The sequence below is a fragment of the Mauremys mutica genome, chromosome 12, assembly GCF_020497125.1.
Source record: "Mauremys mutica isolate MM-2020 ecotype Southern chromosome 12, ASM2049712v1, whole genome shotgun sequence".
NCBI classification, from domain to species: domain Eukaryota; kingdom Metazoa; phylum Chordata; order Testudines; family Geoemydidae; genus Mauremys; species Mauremys mutica.
The window spans coordinates 28,404,394-28,424,650 of NC_059083.1; the positions used below are offsets into that span (position 1 = coordinate 28,404,394).

General features: G+C 50.6%; 1 protein-coding gene across 4 annotated transcripts in view; it reads right to left on the reverse strand.

The window, feature by feature from the left end:
* Positions 1–16,189, reverse strand: part of LOC123346099 (butyrophilin subfamily 1 member A1-like) — a 38,410-nt gene extending 22,221 nt beyond the window's left edge. For all 4 annotated transcript variants that reach the window (XM_044983320.1, XM_044983318.1, XM_044983319.1 and 1 more), the window contains exons 1-3: positions 15,986–16,189; positions 10,970–11,086; positions 9,004–9,351 (exon numbers count right to left, since the gene is read on the reverse strand). In XM_044983320.1, the coding sequence (XP_044839255.1) occupies positions 9,004–9,351; positions 10,970–11,075 (454 nt within the window). In that variant the 5' untranslated portion in view covers positions 11,076–11,086; positions 15,986–16,189. The remainder of the gene's footprint in view (positions 1–9,003; positions 9,352–10,969; positions 11,087–15,985) is intronic.
* Positions 16,190–20,257: the final 4,068 nt, after the last annotated feature.

The window sequence follows — 20,257 nt, forward strand, 5'->3', positions numbered from 1 at the left end:
TACTTCATTGTAACCAGTTCATGTGTATGTATAGACCAGAGGTGGGCACCGTGGGACCATTCTGCCTGGTCTCTGAGCGCCTGGCCCAGGAGGCTAGCACCCAGCCCCTCCCCCGCTATTCCCTCTCCCCTGCAGCCTCAGCTCCCTGCACCGTCGGCGCAATGCTCTGGGCAGAGGGGCTGTGAGCTCCTGGGGCAGCGCAGCTGCAGAGCCGCAGCCTGACTCGGTGCTCTGTGCTGCGCGGTGCATGGCTGGCTCCAGCTGGGCAGCACGGTGCCTGTCCTGGTGCAGCTGCACCGCCAGCCATCGGTGCTCCAGGCAGCGTGGTAAGGGGCCAGGGAGCGAGGGAGGGGGGTTGGATAGAGGGTAGGGGAATTCAGAGGTGGTGGTCAGGGGCCGGGGTGGTCAGAGAGCAGGGAACAGGGGCGTTGGATGGGGCAGGGATCCTGGGGGTGGGGGGCACTTAGGAAGGAGAGGGGGGTTGGATGGGGTGGTGGGGGCCAGTTAGGGATGGGTGGTCAGGGGGCAGAGAGCAGGGAGGGTGGATAGGGCAGAGATCCTAGTGGGGGCAGTTAAGAAGGAGAGGGGGGGAATGGATGGGGTGGCGGGGGGGCAGTTAGTGGTGGGAGGTCTGGGGGTGGTCAGGGGACAGAGAGCAGGGGCATGGATAGGGCAGGAGTTCCAGGGGGGCCATCAGGGAACGGGGGGGGTTGATGGGGCAGGAGTCTCAGAGGGACCATCAGGAGGCGAGAAGCAGAAGGGGTCAGATAGGGGACAGGGCTGGGCCACGTCTGGCTGTTTGGGGAGGCACAGCCTCCCCTAACTGGTCCTCCATACAATTTCTGAAACCCGATGCAGCCGTCAGGCCAAAAAGTTTACCCACCCCTGGTGTAGACAAATGTTAAATTAATTCACTACCAAAAAACTTTGTTACTGGCAGGGGCAGCTGTAGGAATTTGGCCGCCCCAAGCACGGCGGCATGCCGCAGGGGGCGCGCTGCCAGTCGCTGGTCCCGGGGCTCCGGTGGACCTCCCACAGGCATGACTGTGGAAGGTCCGCTGGAGTCGCCTGCCGCCCTGCCGGCAAAATGCCGCCCCACGCGCGCGCTTGACGCGCTGGGGTCTGGAGCCGGCCCTGGTTACTGGGGAGTTCAAATTGCCTTGGCTGTGCCTTATACCCTTCCAGAGCACAGAAGTTGGCAGCAGAAAACTGGACTCCTCTGAGAGCCAGGAAACACACCCACAAAACACAGACATTAGATAACAAAGAAATGCAGGGTTGAGGTATTGCCTTTTGCCCCAGATCACACTTTTACTGATGAGCTAAACTGAAATAAAATGATCTTAATCTGAATTATCTTAATCCGGCTGGTGGGAGCAGCGACCCAGTGGGGGTGGCAGGCGGGAGCAGAGGGCAGGTGGCTGGCAGGAGCAGCGAGCAGGCAACCAGTGGGAGCAGCGAGCAGGCGGCCAGCAGGAGTACTGGGCGGGTGGGAGCAGGGAGAAGTTGGCCAACAGGAGCAGTGGGCAGGCGGTCGGCAGGGGCGGCCAATGGGAGCAGTGAGCAGGCGGCCAGTGGGACCAGCAGGCAGGCGGCCGGTGGGGATGCCTGGTAGGAGCAGCAGCCATGTGGCCCGTGGGTGCATTCCCCCCCCCCCCCCCGCTCATGGCAGGAGCAGCATGCACACAGATGTGCCTATGAACTCTGGGTCTGTGCTGACCAGGCACAACAACTGTGAGTGGTGTGTTAAACGAGGGGCGCACTACAAGAACTTGGTTGTTGGATTCAAGAACCTGAAGCAAAGGACACTGCCCAGCACACTCTGCTGAGAGTGTCTTGCTCATGCTTTTGTGTTTATGAATATCACTTGTGCTGTTTTCTCAGATTAATGCTAGGTTACTTTTATTAAAGAAACTATTTCTGTCTCAGACTCTGTGCTTACGAGAGGGGAAGAATTGCCTCTTAGAAGTGCCCAGAGGGTAGAGTGAAATTTTCCCAGGTTACTGGGTGGGAGCTCAAGCCGGTTTTGGTTCTATCGTTGAAAAGGAGCCCCCTGGATATTGAACCAGCCCTTCTTGCTGCCCACTCCAGCTGGCAGAAGGGTTACATTATAATGATGCTTTTTGATTGTCAGCGTAACTTTTGTCAACAAAACTTGGCAGTGTAGACAAGGCCTATTTCAAGGTGGGTGGATTTTTTGTTTTTTGTTTTGATTTTGTTTTTCCTTTTTGAGATGTAATCGGTATCCAGGAGATAATTCAGAAGGTGCTGAAACTATATTTGAAAAGAAAATAAATTACACCTGCAAATACTGGCTGGGAGGGGTGATGGGGATGGAAGAGGAGATCGGAACAGGGGTCGGGTCTGCAGCAAGGCATGTGGGTATTATGGGGAGGGGGATAAATTGGAATGGGTGGAAGGGGAGGAAAAAAGGGTTGGAGCCTCCTCAGGTAAGAGAAAGGAGTGGGATGGGAGGGATTTGATATGGTGAGGGGTGACAGTAAAAGTTGTGGGTTTAGGGGCAGGGAGTCCTGTCAGCCCCAAATTCTCCCCTTTCCTGATCTGGGGGAGCCCTACCCTTTTGCAGGGCTCTGAATTCCTTTTTCTTCCCACTGTATGTCCTGGGATCTGGGAGACCCTGTCACTCTTGGGGTGTCTAACCCCCTCGTATGATCTGTGATCAAGGGCGAGTGGGGTGGGGGCTGAATGTGATGAAAATGTAAACATCTTAAATGCAGGTCATGAATAGTTAAAATACACATCGCCCCTGTGTGGGGTTGCCAGAGTGTGTGGGGGAGGGGGAGTTGGACTGGGTGGGCCTGCAACACGGCTGGGGTCCTGGAGAAGTCTGGCTGGACCAGGGGCAGGGGTCCCAGCTAGGCCTGGTAGTTGGGATGAGGAGCCCAGCTCAGTGTGCAGCTCAGGCTACATCACCGAGGGAGTGTGGGGCCCACCATTCAGCTGCTACCTGTGATGTGGGCACCCAGAAACGCAGGGCGGAGGGGAGCTACATGTTGTGGGGGATGGTGGAGAAGGAGACAGACACACCAGTCTCCTCTCACATGCTTAAAGTAGCCGCATTATAAGAAAACTGTCCAGGTGTTGGGGCAGGGACCTGGGATGAGATTTCTCTCACCAGCCCTGTTACAAGCTACACACTGCAAACATTGCAGAGCACGACCATTATCCCCACTGCACTGTCACAGAAGGTACAGACAGGAAGGGCAGTGGGCAACCACGGAGCAACTGAGTGGCCTAACAGAGAGTTCCCAGGACTGGGACTATTCCTTGCTCTGCCACTGAGCTGCTGGATGACCTTGGGCAACTCACTTCTCTGCTCTGTGCCTCAGTTTCCCCATCTCTAAAATGGGGATAATGATGTGAAGCTCTTTCAGATTTACTAATGGAAAAGCACCATACTATGCTTTTGGTTATTACTTAGGCACAGTCATGTAGCAACTGCAAACCTAGGTGAGAACTACAACCACGTAAATGGCCACTAGCTCCTACAACAAATGTTTTCCTTTCTGTTAAAAACACCAACTAGAAAATTCACTGACAAAACCTTGGTTAGCACAGAGTTCAGGCTGCCTGGTGATATTATCTCCTGCCCTTCCATAGCACAGTTACAGCTCTGAGACCCTGTTCCCAGTACTCTCTCCACTGTTCAGTACAGCTACACTGAACACAGGGAATGCAGCTGCACTGTAGGCAGATACATTCTGCAATTCAAATCTGTGGAACACAACACAAACAATGCCTCTTTCCTGTAATCCTTCCTCATGTCTATTCATTGACAAAAAACTCAGTTACCTCCAGGCAACCTTAACTCTGTGTTATCTCCTGCCCTTCCAGAATGCTGCATTCAGCAAAACTCAGACCTCTAAAACCCAGGAAATCCATAGTGAAGGTAAACACTCACAAAACCTTAACTCTGCCCCTTTGGAGATGGCAATAACCACTGGGAATTGGCTGCATGCACTGTGCTCAGTGTAGCTGTACTGACTAGCGGAGGGAATTATTTGGAACATATTAGCAGCGCTGTCACTGTGATATGCAGAGAGGCGCAGGTGTACCTTAAGGGATTGATCATGCCTCATTTCAGCACTGAGTGGTGCAGGCTGTGTCAGTAGCAGGGCACAGACTCCTTGCCATGGGGATTGTCAGCAGTCTGGTGTCAGATATGCCAGTGATCACCAGGGCTTGGTGAGGGGTAAGTGAAGGCAACGTCCCACAAGGAATCCTCAGGGCAAAGGTGATAAGACGATAACATTTTGCAAGTCAGGGGTGGTTTGTGTGTAGCAGGCTCAGTGTTTGAATGGAGAACAGGAGTTCACCACACCTGGCCTAAACCTCATGTCATGGTTACAGAACCAGCTGCATCTCTGTCCCCTTGCTGGTCTCTCTGACAGCACCTTCAGGAGTCAGGCCTCCTGCCTCTACGTGTGCTGGCAGTGGAGAATTCTTCAATTCTCCCACTCTTAGACCAGGGTCTGGGCTACAGGGCCCTGTGTATCAACCACTGTTACCCTGAAGGGGCCAGACATGTGCTGAGATCAATCCCAGCTGGTGTCATCAGTTTGGGGAGGATCAGCCATTTTCCCCCTCGTGTGCACAAAATAATTGTAATAACCACAACACGTTAATGTCACCTGACTATTTAGGGGTGTTTGTGTGGCTCGTTAATTCCTTGCTCTAAAGACCTTAAATTTGGGCCACTAACCCAACCCCTGGCTCTAATGAGTCGCAGCAATTTTCAAGACAATCTGAGGCTTTGTTTACGCTGGCAAGTTTCCGCACAGCAAAGGAGCTTTCTGCAGTGTAACTCCTGAGGTGTACACACTGGCAAGCCACTTTGTGCACAGACACTGTGCAGCTGAAGAGCTGTAAAACAACCAGCCCGACAAGAGGCGTATGGCTTTCTGTGCTGGGGCCAGTGTAGACACCCTGGTCAATTACAGCACTGCTATTGGCCTCCAGGAGGTGTCCCACACACCTGTTCTCGCCTTTCTGGTCATCGATTAGAACTCTACTGCCCTGCCCTCGGGTGACCAACCTTCAGCCCCACCCTTTAAATTCCTTGGGAATTTAGAAGTCCCCTTCCTGTTTGCTCGGCATGTGGTGGTCTCAGCGCATCTGTCCAGGTGACCATGGCTACTGCACTCACCAGGCGTTCCCCTGCGTGGAGCAATGCCGAGCTGCTGGACCTCATCAGTGTTTGGGGAGAGGAGGCTGTCCAATCCCAGCTGTGCTCCAGCCATCGGAATTATGACTATAGACAAATTTCACGATGCAAGACAGAAAGGGGCCATGACCAGAACATGCTGCAGTGGAGGGTCAAAGTGACGGAGCTGCAAAACGCCTACCACAAGGTGCGGGAGGCAAACTGCCACTCCAGCGCTGTGCCCACGAGCTGCTGGTTCTACAAAGAGCTGGATGTGATACTTGGTGCAAAGAGCCCCGTGGATACTTCAGGGACTTCCGTGCCAGTCGAGAATGGACCGAGCCAGGAGGAGGAAATCCTGGACCAGGCTGCGGAGAAGGAGGGGGACCCAGAGCCAGATGATGACTTGTTCAGAGATGCATGCAGCCAGGAGCTCTTGTGTACCCTGGAGGTGGCTAGCCAGTCACTGCGTTCAGAACTTGGTGAAACAGAAACAGGAGACGAGGCCCCATGTAAGCGGCTTTGATTTTGGGCGTCACTGAAGTGAGTTGTTCGGGGGAGGAGGGTTGGAGAAGGCCGGCTTGTTTCTGTGTGCTGAGCTTGCAGGAGGGATTTGCAGAAGGCTGCCTTGTGTCTGTGCGATGCGCGTACCACCACATGCCTAGGCAGAGCGGCGGAACAGGGTGTTGATGGACTCCCTCACTTCACGGGAATCTGCCTCAGAGATCTCCACGACTCTCACAGAGATACTGGGCAACCCGCTGCCGCAGATTCTTTGGCAGAGCTGCTTTGTTTCTTGCTCCACTAAGGGTAACGTTCCCCTGCCACTCGGCCATCACTGAGAGGTGTGCGGGGGGGGGGGACCATTGGTGCACACAGGCTAGCTGCATAAGGGCCTGGGTGGAAGCTGCATTCCTTGAGATGACCCTCCCTTGATTCCTCGGTCACCCTCAGCAGCGAGAAATCTTCCATAATGATCACCTCCTGTGGGATGTGTGGGGACAGAAATGATTATCAGGCCCCCTCTACAGCGTTGGCTTTCCCCAAGAGCCACGTGCCCAGTGTACAGCAGGGTCTGGGAGCAGTGATTTACCTGCCCCCGAGGCTACTCACCATTTGAGGGGTCTTGTGGCTCATGTGTGCTTGCCTGGGGTCAGCCAGTTAGTGACAGGTGGGTGAGTACTGGCTGTGTTTTAAAGCAATGATTCAGTGGTCTCTGTGCTGCAAATGATAGTGCCTCTGTAAAATGCTTCATTTTGGTTTCACAAATCTGACCTTGGGAGCCCAGCCTCCCTCATTTTAATCACTGGCTGAATGGCTGCACATGATTAGAAAGCAGCCATGAAAAAGTAGAGAGGATCTTCTGTGTGATGTCATGCTGCACTCCTCAGCTCAAAAACAAGAGTTGAATGGACAGTGAGAAGAGGGACCAAAAGGAGAACGCAGTGTGCCAGAATGAAGCCACGGAGCAGCTCTTAAAGATTATGGAGCGCCAAGTGGACACACTCCAGGCACTCCTAGCACTGAAAACTGAGCAGCTCTATGCCCACCCTCCCCTGCAGCCGCTGTTGCAAAACTCTTTCCCACGCACCCCACCCCCAACCCCGCACACACACACACAGCGCCAACACACAGTCCAGCTCTGTGGACTCCCAGTACCTACTGTACTCAACACCCATTCCTCTGCAGTTTACCCTGCTGAAGTACAATACCCGCTGCACAGTACTCCAAAGGACAAGAGTGCATATGACATCTGGACATACACAAATCTTTAACCATCTCGGGAACCCACCTCCCCCTGGGACCCTCCCTTCCACCATCCCCCTCACTGCTGATATTGTGTGTGTGTGTGTGTGTGTGTGTCCTCCAGTTGTTGTTTTTATAATAAAAGATTTGTTTTGGTTTGAAAGCGACCTTTATTACATTAACTGAATGCAAACTGAGCCCTGCAAAGCAACAGTCAATTTTCTTAAACCTTCACAGTGTATCATCTGCACCAATATAATCACCTCCTAGCATTACAAGCACTGCAATCCCGAGCATAGCAACAAATATTAGTGGCTTTCAGCTTCAAATTGCTGCCTCAAGGGATCCCTGATCCTTATGGCCTCGCACGGTGCCCCTGTAATAGCCCTGGTCTCTGGCTGTTCAAAGTCAGCCTCCAGGTGCTGAGACTCAAAAGTCCAGCCCTGAGTGAAGCTTTCACCCTTCCCTTCACAAATATTATGGACGGTTCAGCACATGGAAATAACCATAGGAATACTGACATTGGCCAGGTCCAGCCTCCCATATAGGCAGTGCCAGTGGGCCTTTAAATGACCACAAGCACACTCAATAGTCATTCTACACATGCTGAGCCTATTGTTGAACCACCCCTTGCTGCTGTCAAGGTTCCCCGTGTATGGCTTCATGAGCCACAGCATTAAGGGGCAGGCAGGGTCTCCCAGGATCACAATGGGCATTTCGTCTTCCCCTATGGTGATCTTCTGGTCTGGGTAGAAAGATCCTGCTTCCAGCTTCCTGAACAGGCCAGTGTTCCGAAACTTGCATGTGTCATGCACCTTTCTGGAACAGCCCACGTTAATGTCCGTGAAACACCCCTGGTGATCCACAAGCAGCTGGAAAACCATAAAGAAATACCCTTGTGATTAATGTACTCGGTGGCTAGGTGGTCCGGTGCCAGAATTGAAATGTGCGTGCCATCTATCTCCCCTCCGCAGTTAGGGAAGCCCATTTGTGGAAAGCCACCCAGAAGGTGTGAACGTTGCCCAGAGTCCATGGTCTTTCGCAACAGGATGCGATTAATGGCCCTCCACACTTCCATCAACACGAGTCCAACGGTTGACTTTCCCACTCCAAACTGGTTAGAGACCAATTGCTAGCAGTCTGGAGTAGCCACCTTCCACAGTGCAATCGCCACACACTTCTCCAACAACAGGGCAGCTCTCATTTTTGTGTCCCTGTGCCACAGAGCAGATGCGAGCTCATCACACAGTCCCATGAACGTGGCTTTCCTCATTCGAAAGTTCTGCAGCCACTGCTCATCATTCCAGATGGCATGACGATGTGATCCCACCACTCAGTGCTTGTTTCCTGAGCCCAAAGCCGGCGTTCCACTGTAGTCATCATTTCCATGAATGCCACAAGCAATCTCATCTCATAGCTATTGTGCATAGCAAGATCAACGTTGGACTCCTCTTGCCTTTGTAGTTTAAGGAACAACTTCACTGCCACTCGTGATGTGTTAGTCAGAGCGAGCAGCATATTGGTCAATAGTGTGGGATCCATTCCTGCAGACTGAAGAAGCAGAGCACGCAGTACACAAACCATTGAAAGATGGCGCCAAATGTGGAAGGAAGTACAGGGATTGCTGGGATGCAAAGCAACGCATCACGGGCATTGGGACAGGGCCCAGGATGCCTTGCAACCCCATCTGCCTTTCCACAACACTTAGCGGCAGAAGAGGAAGACATGCTCTGTGGGATAGCTGCCCAGAGTTCACTGCTCTGAATGACGATGCAAATGCCACAAGTGTGAACACGCTATTGCACAGGCAGCTGTCAGTGTGAACACACAACAGCGATTTCCCTTTAGTGCTCTCTGAGCGGTGCTGTAACTGCTGGTGAAGAAAGTCTGCCACTGTAGACATACCCTGAGTATGCATCTGAGTTTTAGAGAACTTAGAAAAAATGGATATTACACAGCAAACTAGACTCAACTTTACCCAGAGCAGAGCTGCTGCTCCACTATAATAAGAAAAATTGTCATCTCACAGTGAATCCTCTGACTCCACTTATTACCCTGTTGAAGACATTAAAACATCAGAACAAGTTACTGACCTGCCACATGTAGTTCCAATAAAGCATCTTCATAAGAGACACCGGACTGAAAAAAACACTTGTACTGCCCATTGTCAGAGGGTCGGATATCGCGTATTCTCAGAGAAACACTCCCATTGGTGATGTGGTCTCTTAAGAGCTCAGTTCTTTCTCGATATTCTGGCATCTGCTCTCCATACTGATCCTGCCCATCACGGTACAGGTGCACAGCTAGAGAGAACTGGGATCGGAACCATCTCACCTCCATGTTCTCAGCGCTCATCCTGGGGGAAAGGTGGCAGGGCAGGATGGCTTCCCCACCTAGGGAGGCAGTGATTGGATGGTCAGGTCCAGTCACTGTGAACTGTGCTGTGAAATGTACAATGAAAAAAGGAAATTAAATCAGCAAGGGGCTGCGGCATTGCATTAATTCAGCAGTAAGGCACACTGTAAAAGAGCACCCTACATTAGAAGTGAGAGACCATTTAAAGACAAAAGCCTGCCAGAGGAAACTTACCATAAACCAATCAAAGGCCTGAATGCGTTACACTTATCTCAAAGGATTCTCATCTGACACATGGGACTCTCTGGTAGGTTCCAAAGTCTTTCAAACCTTTCTCTAAGGGTTTGTCCTCTTCGTTTACAGGTCCTGTCATTTTGCAGTCCAAGATTCAGGCCTCTGGTCAGTTCAAAGCCAACTTTTATACCAAACATCTTTGTTCTCTTGGGCTTCTGGGACCTGGTCTAACCCAGTTTATGCAATTCTCCCTAGGGGTGTTACTTCTCTGGAGCTGTTACCTGTCCCTCAAGTGATTACCCCCCATGGATGTTAAATTCTGAAGGAGATGAGGTAACCCTCCCCCATGGAGCAGATTACAATCCCAAGCCCACAAAGATACATATAACATGTACAGATACCATTGGTAAAGGGGGTACGCAAATAAACAGAACATGCATAAAGTGAATTTGATAGTCCTCAAAATGCCACATGTGGCTGCAATATCTGTCACGCAGAGTTCACATGTGAGTGTCATACACTGACCCTATTATCTCTCAATAAAGCTCTAACTTCTCATAGGCACCCTGGGGCCTGGTTCTCTGATACACCAAGGCCTTTTCGTGCTGCTCCAGCCCAGGGGCCTCTTCATCTGCAGTAGGGGTGGTGTAAAGGCTGACAAGGTGTAAAGATATGAAAACAGATCATCACTGCAGGCAATGTCTTTAAAGGTAAAGTCAGGGGTCAGAGAGTGGAGAGAGAGATGGTGGCAGATAGAAAAGTGCAGGAAACAGGGAACCGGTCACTGTGGAAGTGCACAGAATGTGGGGGTCTTGGTGCAGAGACTCAGCATCAAGAGAGACAGAGAGAGCTGGTTAAATTAACGGGATGGAAACTGCAGCAGGAGGGAACCAAAATGCCTGAGTAGCTGTGGAGCCAGTCCCAGGGGTGGGTGGGACAATATAAGGGGTTCACTTAAGGCACAGAAGGAAGAAGCCAGCAAATATCCTCACATCCTCACTGTGAGATGAGGTCTAGCTCTGAGCCCTAGTCAGATGTGCCTAGTGCAGCATGAATGACTTGTGGATTGTTACGTCTAAATCGGAGAGTCTAGGATTCAGGACTCTTTCGTGGCTGAAGAGTCTGATTTGTGACATATATGGTCTGTCAGTGCAGTGTATAGGAATGGGGTAGTGTCCTTTTAAATAGTTTGCGAGCCCTGTAGAGGTGCTCATGGTGTTCTATGTTTTAGAAACTGCCAGAAATCAGCCAGAGCAGTAGGATGGATGTAGTGTCAAGGCCTGACGTGATGGTGTATAGATAGTAATCATGGTCAGTGGGGACCCAGGTGTACCCTGTGATTTCTCCACATTGCTGGTTGTGGGCAGGCTGAGCAGACGTGGTTTACAGACAAGGCAGTGATGTGAGATGGACGGTGATGACCAGCAATAGCAACAGCAGCAAACCCAGCGAGGAGGCCGCAGCTCCTACCTGACTCCAGCCTGTGAACCTGTAGAGCGAGGCAGAGAGCGATGTAGCCAGGCAGAGCGGAGCTCACTGTGGAGCCGGGGGAGAACGAAGGAACCTTCCCCGTCATCGTAGCTTGGTCTGGGAAACAGGAGAAATAACAAACCAGACAGCAAGTGAGTGGGATGCAGTGACAGTACCATGGTTGTCTGTCTTTCATAGCCCTGGTCCATGGATCAGTTACGTTTACATTAGCCCACTTCCCAATATTCATAGACTAAGTTCAGAGGGGACAACCCCTACACCAAGTTTCTTCCCCCACGTCTCTACAGGGAAGAGGAGCAATAGCCCAGAGCTGGAGCACAAAGGGAGAAGGTGTCAGGTCTCTGTGTTAAGGGGCTGGTCACACAGGAACTCACTTGGGACTGAGAGACAAAAAGGGACAGGGAGAGAGTGAGCCAAGCTGGACCCTCCAGCAGCACGTCTCGGCAGACCCCCAGCTCAGGCCAGGCTGAACCCACTCTTAAACTTTGCTTCTCTGTGCTGACCTAAGGACTTTCAGACTCTATGGGAGTCTGTATATGGGAGTAGCACTGTATATCAATAATGAGGTGAAATGTAATGAGATAACTAGCAATGCAATGGATAATACAGAGTCTGTTTGGGCAATGGTCACATTGGGGAAGAAAACTACCAGAGCCTCACCCGGGATAGTGATTGGGGTGTGCTATAGACCGCCTGGATCTAGCTTGGAGACGGATAGAGAGCTCTTTAATGTTTTTAAGGAGGTAAACACTAATAGGAACTGCTTGATCATGGGGGACTTTAACTTCCCGGATATAGATTGGGAAACAAATGCTAGTAATAATAATAGGGCTCAGCTTTTCCTAGACGTGATAGCTAATGAATTCCTTCATCAAGTGGTTGCTGAACCGACGAGGGGGGATGCCATTTTAGATTTGATTTTGGTGACTAACGAGGACCTTGTTGAGGAAATTGTTGTAGGGGACAACCTTGGCTCGAGTGATCATGAGCTAATTCGTTTCCAAATAAATGGGAGGATAATCAATAGTGCATCTGAGACTAGGGTGTACGATTTCAAAAGGGCTAACTTTACTAAATTAAGGCGACTAGTTAGGGAAGTGGACTGGGCTAACATATTTAGGGATCTAAGGGCAGATGACGCCTGGGGTTACTTCAGGTTGAAGTTGCAGGAGTTGTCAGAGGCATGTATCCCGAGAAGGGGGAAACGGCTCGTAGGTAGCAGTTTTAGACCGAGCTGGATGAGCAAGCGTCTTAGAGGGGTCATTAAGAAAAAACAGAAAGCGTACCAGGAGTGGAAAATGGGAGGGATCAGCAAGGAAACCTACCTTATTGAGGTCAGAGGGTGCAGGGAAGCTGTGAGAAAGGCAAAGCGACGAGTGGAGATGGACCTAGCGAAGGGGATTAAAACCAATAGCAAACGGTTTTTTAGCCATATAAATAGGAAGAAAACCAAGAAAGAAGAAGTGGGACCGCTTAAAACTTTAAACGGAGTGGAGATTAGGGATAATCTTGGAATGGCACAATATCTGAACGAATACTTTGCCTCGGTCTTTAATGAGGCTAATGAAGGGCTAAGGAATAGTGATAGAGGGACCGATGGGAATGAAGATATGGGGGTGGACATTACGGTATCTGAGGTAGAAGCCAAACTTGAACAGCTTAACGGAAGTAAATCGGGGGGCCCGGATAATCTTCATCCTAGAATATTAAGGGAATTGGCGAGGGATATTGCTAGCCCGTTAGCAATAATCTTTAATAAATCACTAAATTCGGGGATTGTACCGACTGACTGGAGATTAGCTAATGTAGTTCCTATATTCAAGAAGGGGAAAAAAAGTGACCCGGGGAACTATAGGCCTGTTAGTCTAACATCTGTAGTATGCAAAGTCATGGAAAAAATCTTAAAAGAGAGAGTGGTTCCGGAGCATGAGGCCGATGGCAACTGGGATAGATTACAGCATGGATTTACGAAAGGTAGATCGTGCCAAACCAACCTGATCTCCTTCTTTGAGAAAGTAACAGATTTTTTAGACAAGGGAAATGCGGTGGATCTAATATATCTGGATTTCAGTAAGGCGTTTGATACGGTACCGCATGAAGAATTACTAGTTAAATTGGAAAAGATGGGGATCGAAATGAAAATCCAGAGGTGGATAAGGAGCTGGTTAAAGGGGAGACTGCAGAGGGTAGTATTGAAGGGGGAACTGTCCGGTTGGAGGGGGGTTACCAGTGGAGTTCCTCAAGGCTCGGTTTTGGGTCCGATTTTATTCAATCTATTTATTGCTGACCTGGGAACCAAGAGTAGGAGTGGGCTGATAAAGTTTGCGGATGACACCAAGTTGGGGGGTATTGCCAATTCGGAAGAGGATCGGGATATTCTCCAGGGAGATTTAGATGACCTTGTAAACTGGAGTATTAGTAACAGGATGAAATTCAATAGTGAGAAGTGTAAGGTTATGCATTTAGGGATGTCTAACAAGAACTTTAGTTATAAGCTGGGGACGCACCAGTTGGAAGTAACGGAGGAGGAGAAGGACCTAGGAGTCCTGGTTGATCGTAGGATGACTATGAGTAGGCAATGTGATGTGGCCGTTAAAAAAGCTAATGCGGTCTTGGGTTGCATTAGGCGGGGTATTTCTAGTAGGGATAAGGAGGTGCTAGTCCCGTTATATAAGGCGTTGGTGAGACCTCATTTGGAGTATTGTGTGCAGTTTTGGTCTCCCATGTTTAAGAAGGATGAATTCAAACTAGAACAGGTACAAAGAAGGGCCACTAGAATGATCCGAGGAATGGAAGGCCTTTCGTATGAAAGGAGACTTGAGGAGCTCGGTTTGTTTTCCTTAACCAAAAGAAGGATAAGAGGAGATATGATTACACTCTTTAAATATATCAGAGGGATAAATACCAGGGAAGGAGGGGAATTATTTCAGCTCAGTGCTAATGTGGACACGAGGACAAACGGATATAAATTGTCAGTCAGGAAATTCAGGCTTGAAATTAGACGAAGGTTTCTAACCATCAGGGGAGTGCAATACTGGAACAGCCTACCGAGGGAAACAGTGGGGGCGAAGGACCTCCATGACTTTAAGATTAAGCTAGATAAGTTTATGGAGGGGATGGTATGATAGGATAACGGGCTTAGTCAATAGGTCAATTAAGTGCCAAACTGGTAAATAGTACAATGGGTCAATGGTATGATACAACCTTTTCCAGAGGGTTTGGCTGGAGAGTCTTGCCCGCATGCTCGGGGTTCAGCTGACCGCCATATTTGGGGTCGGGAAGGAATTTTCCTCCAGGGAAGATTGGCAATGGCCCTGGAGGTTTTTCGCCTTCCTCCGAAGCATGGGGCAGGGGTCGCTTGCTAAGGAGTGGGTGGATCGGCTTATGTGGCCTGCATCTTGCAGGAGGTCAGACTAGATGATCATAATGGTCCCTTCTGATCTTGAATTCTATGATTCTATGATTCTATGATTCTATAGGCCAGGGGACTAACACATTGTTAGTTGGTGTGGAAAAGGTGCCTGGTGTCTCTGCAGATACTCCCTGAGAACACTGAGCCCTGAAGGGGTAGAACAAGTCTCCTGTGGGAGTCTGGCTTGGTTAGATTTGCTGCAGTGAGCCATGGAGAAAGCCAGGGATCGCTGGTGCTCAAAGGCCCAGTTTCTGAGTCACTGAAGCCATGGACTTCCCTCTGTGGAATTGTGTGGGTCGTGGGGTCCAGCACAATCAAGGGGTCACTCCCAAGGGCCTGGCTGAAGGCCAGGGCACAGACCAGGCCTTGTGAATCCATGACAGAAAGTCACCTCTCACTCTTCTCTTTGCTAAACTGAACAGATCAATCTCCTTCAGTCTCCTACTGTGAGGTGTTTGCTCCAGCCCCCAAATCATCTTTGTGACCCTTTTCTGCAGCGTCTGTGATAGTTTGGGGTACAATCCAGTCCTGTAAGGGGTTCTGTCACCGCCCGCCCTGCCCTGCCAAGTGTGGCTGCTCAGAGCCCCTGGAAACCTGCCCATGTCACACAGGCGCCTGCCTGGGAGCAGTTCAGAGCTGAGCTCTCTTGGAAACGTGGCCCTAGGCCCCTATGGTCCCTGGTGCCCGCAAGAGGCTGGGAAGTGCAGGGGGCTTCTGACAACGGCTGACTTCACTCGGGGCTCACACCACATAGCGCTGGTGGAAGCTGTGGCTGGTTCTGCACTGTGACAAGATGAAGTGGCTGTAACCTGCCTCAGGCCAGGACAGCAGCCCAAAGCACAGCCACACTGAGAGGAAGTAGGTGAGCACAGAGCTGGCAGGTGAGTCACTCACTGAGCACCTGCATTTGGTGGCGGCCCCTGATAGCCTGCCAGAGAGAGGTAAAGCTCCCCCCTCCCTGCCAGAAACCCCCTGAGGGAAACAGCAGCCACCTCCCCTGCCCTCCCTTGGGGTGAGTGTCTCCCCTCCCCACCCCCGGAATGCAAAGGGCCTTGAGGGCACAGGCAGGTGCAATTCACACTCGGAGGGGAAGATTTTCACAAACACAGGAGAGTTAGGATCAGTGGGGCTTGTGCTCCTGAATCCCTTAGGAGCTTTAGAAATTCTCCCCCTCCCTGCATCAGTTGTAGCCAATCTGGCCCCAGGTGTTTCCCTCCTATCTTTCACCCTCTCACTCTGGAAGTTCACGGTGGTGAGCTGCTGATGAAAACACCTGCACACTCCCAACAGTGCCCCACAGGAAAATTACAACTGGCGATTGGTTCCTACAGCTGTCAGTAAATAGAGCAGGACAGCAAACAAAGGGGAACCTGGCAGTGGAGAAGTGACTGGGCAGGTCTCTGAATCTGTGTGAGCATCTCTACAGCCACAGCTGAGTTCCCCGTGGGAAAGTGACACTTTATCCCCCAAATCCCAGGAGCGAGGCCCTTTGATAGCAGCAGCTCCTGTGACTAATCAGTGCCATGAGCCAGGAAATACCAGGGCAACAATTTGGCTGAGGTTGCAGTGAGTGAACCTCCTACCTGTGGTGTCCTGTGGCGTCGTTTCTGAGCCGTTCCAATCTCTCAGCTTTGCTAGCCCCCAGAGCCATTCTCTCTAGGCAGAGCTCCTGCTCCCAGTGACTGGTTTCCATTCCCAGGCTGTAACATCCATCCTGCTGGAGGGGTCAGGGAGCCACAAGGATTAACTCCAGCCTGCCCCTGAGCTTTTCATTAAGTTAATGTATTTTATATGTAATGGAAGCACTGTCCTCTCTTGGCACATCCACCAGCTTCAAAACCGAAAGAAGGATCAAGGCTGGAAGGTGACTGTGACTGGCTCCTCCTCAGGATGGTTTTGGCACAAAGTTCAAATTCCTCTGACACACCCACAGCGCTAGTGAGAGGGCAGCTTTGTGCCAGCAGCCTCAGCTCTTAACTTCAACTGGTGACACAGTCAGTTCTGCAGGCTGTTTTCTTGTGCTCCAGGAGTCACTGTAATTACCTCAGCCCTGTGTAAAGAATGGGACCAAAGTCTGCTTCAGCAGCCTCTAGACTCAGTGGCCAGGTTAATTCACTCTAGTGCCCTGGAATATTTCTCATTCTCAGCCCCACCCTACAAACACATACAGGACTCGTGGCTGTGTTAAGATCATGCCTGGTAAACATGAGAAGTGTGGGATTGGAAATCAATGGACCACAATGGGTGTGTCTGAAATTAGGCCTAGCTGGTGAACATAATACTGAGAGAATGGGCTATTCCACCCATCGCTCCCCTTGGCGACCTCTAAAAGAGAATCTGGGGGGGAAATTAGCTGCTGGCTGACGGGAGACAGGTGAGCTGGAAAGAGCGAGCTTCACCATCATGGCTGCCACCCCCACCATCTCGTGGGACCTCAGAATCCACCATTACATGGTTGGGCCTTCATAGTCCTGATCCAGAGGGATGCGCTGACCAGACCGAGCCAGGGAGGGACCCAGGTGGCATCACCACTTCCACCGACTCTGGCTACATCCCAGACACCACCTGGGATAAGAGTCTTTGTCACATACACACACCTCATGTGTCCTTTTCCATCCCTACCTACCTTTCTCTGTCCTATCCCCCTCTTTTTGCCTTCTGTATATTTTGCAATACTGCTGTAAGTCTGTGGCCAGAAAGAGGCAGCTACAAGCAATGCCCTAACCAGCCCGATGCTGGTAAAAGTTTGCTCTGTCCTCGGAGTGGCTGCTCAGACCATGTGCTGTGATTCTCCAGCAGCGAGGCTACAAGTCAGAGTCAGACTCACAGACAGAAGGTGCATTTCCTCTCTTTGCTGTTTTTTTCTCTCCCCTCCTGGGCTTGTCTTGTTTGGTCGTCTAGGAAACAGGATTGGACTTTCACAGAAGTAATGACAGCTCCAGCCCATCTCAACTAACTTCTTCCCTTTTACTCAAAAGAACAGCTACTACCATTTGTAATTTTTCCCTCCTTTGATATTCACCCCTTCTTGTCAGCTTTTGAGAATAGGCCACTTCCACCTTAATTGAATTGGCCTCTTTAGCACTGACCCCCCACTTGGTAAGGCAACTCCCATCTTTTCATGTGCTGTAACATGTATACTGCTTACTGTATTTTTCACTCCATGCATCTGGTGTAGTGGATTTTAGCCCACAAAAGCTTATGCCCAAATACATTTATTAGTCTTGAAGATGCCACAAGGGCTCCTCGTTGCTTTTGCTGATACAGGCTAACATGGCTATCACTCTGAAACCAGCTAAAGACTGACATACAGGGGGGTGTTTCCTTCTAAAATCTCTCTGCAGCTAATGGAAACAAGGCATGTTATTAAAATGAGACCCTGACTCAATACTTTAAATTTTAAATGTTTTAACTGTTTGTCCTTCTTTTCTGTGTCTTTAATAAAAGGTTAAAGGGACGTTTCATGGCATGTTTGCCATGGGACTCAGCAGGCTGAGGTCTCTGAAAACCAGGGCCGGCTCTAGACCCCAGCGCGGCAAGCACGCGCGTGGGGCGGCCCTTTCCCGGGGGGGCGGCAGGCTGGGCCGGCGGACCTGCCGCAGTCATGCCTGCGGGAGGTCCACCGGAGCCCCGGGACGAGCGGACCTCCTGCAGGCATGACTGCGGAGGGGGCGCTCGTCCCGCGGCTCGGCTGGACCTCCCGCAGGCATGCCTGCGGCAGCTCAACCGGAGCCGCCAGACCAGCGAACCGCCCGCAGCTGCGGGAGGTCCAGCCGAGCCGCGCGACCAGCGGACCCTCCGCAGTCATGCCCGCGGGAGGTCTGCTGCTCCTGCGGCTCCGGGGCGTCTCCCGGGCATGACTGCTTGGGGCAGCCAAAAACGTAGAGCCGCCCCTGCTGAAAACCAAACCCCAAACCTTGTTTAAAAGTGCTTAATATTAGAAAGTGACGAGGTCATGTTAACACCTTTGGTTCTTTGGGCCCATTGATTCCATCCACATTAATACAACATATAATATACCATACCATCATAAGCTCCTTGGGGCCTTGACTCAGATGCCTGGTGCAGTTCTCTCTTTTCAGAGCTGCTGTTTCAGGCTGTCTGCAGACTCAGGCAGTCATTGCCTGTTCTCATTTTCAAAGTTATCTCTGCAACCATAAAGCTAGAAACTTAGGCTGAGGTTTCACAGCCACCTAGGGGATGGTATGATGACATTGCCTACAGTGCCATGTGCCCCATCTGTGACTGTAGCAAACATCTCCAGAGATGGGACATGAGATGGGGAGGGCTCTGAGTTGCTACAGAGAATTCTTTCCCAGGTGTCTGATTGGTGGGTCTTGCTGACATGCTCAGAGTCTAAGTGATCACGATTTTGTGGGGTCAGGAAGGAATGTTAGGACAGATTGGCAGAGACCCTTTTTGTTTGTTTGTTTGTTTGGTTGGTTGGTTTTTTTTGTCTTCCTCTGCACATTGGGGCACGGGTCACTTTCTGATTTAAACTAGAATAAATAGTGGATTCTCTATTGTTTAAAGTCTCTAAGTCATGACTTGAGAACTTCAGTAACTCAGCCAGAGGCTCGGGGTCTATGACAGGAGTGGGTGGGTGAGGTTCTGCGACCTGCAATGTGCAGGAGGTCAGACTAGATGATCATGATGACCCCTTCTGCCCTTGAAGTCTATATGAATTTGGTGCCCAATTCCCATTAATTTCAAAAGGGAACTGGGCATCCAAATGTTTTATGCTGTTTTGAAAATCCCCCCTGTGATTTCTGAAGATGCAGATGGAGATTCTGGAGCCCAATATCTGCAGAAAGAGGTGAATTCTGCAGCCTGAGAATTGAGGAATATGCTGGGCCCAGCTGTAATAAGGAAAATAATGTTTATTTAACACCCATGAGCCCAGGCTTCCTGCCACACTAGAGACAAAACCCTACAAAGTTCTGGTTGTGAGGAGTGTGACAAGGGCAGGCAGCTGGACAGAAGCTCAGCAGCAGCCCAAGATCAGCAGAGAAAACCCTCTCCACAGTGTCAGTTTCCTTCATAAGTTTCCTGATACAAGTAAAATAAAACAACTTAACAGAGTCTGTGGCCACGTTCACTTCATGCGCAGACTGAGACCCCAAGGGCAGGGCCCCCTCTAGAGATCTCAATCAGTCACTCTGTGTCCAGTGGATGTTTCACCTCTGTGCTGAGATGCCAAACAGCATCTGCATCAGTGCCGATCATGATGGTGGATGAGGTGATGTGGGCTCAAGTTCCCTATGAAATAGATGAAGACCCAACAGCTCACTTCACACAAATCACCAGACATTGTCCTTGTATCATTGTCCTGTGCTATTACTGTCCGACTGTACCAGTGTCCCAGCAGTGAAAATAACAGAACACCACTGGCCATCACGTACAGCCCCTAGCTAAAACCTCGCCAGCACATCATCAACCATCTACAACCTATCCTGGAAAATGATCCCTCACTCTCACAGACCTTGGGACGCAGGTCAGTCCTTGCTTACACACAGCCCCCAGCCTGAAGCAAATAAATAAATGTAAATATATGGAGATATACCTATCTCATAGAGCTGGAAGGGACTCCGAAAGGTCACCAAGTCCAGCCCCCTGCCTTCACTAGCAGGACCAAGTACTGATGTTGCCCCAGACCCCTAAATGGCCCCCTGGGTTTAACAAGCCAATGCTCAAACCACTGAGCTATCCCTCCCACCAGCAACTACACACCACACAACAAAAACACTAACCCAGGAACCAGTCCCTGTAACAAACCTCATTGCCTATTCTGTCCCCAGATTTAGTCTAGCAACACCAGCAGAGGACCCAACCACATGAGCCACATCATCAGGGAC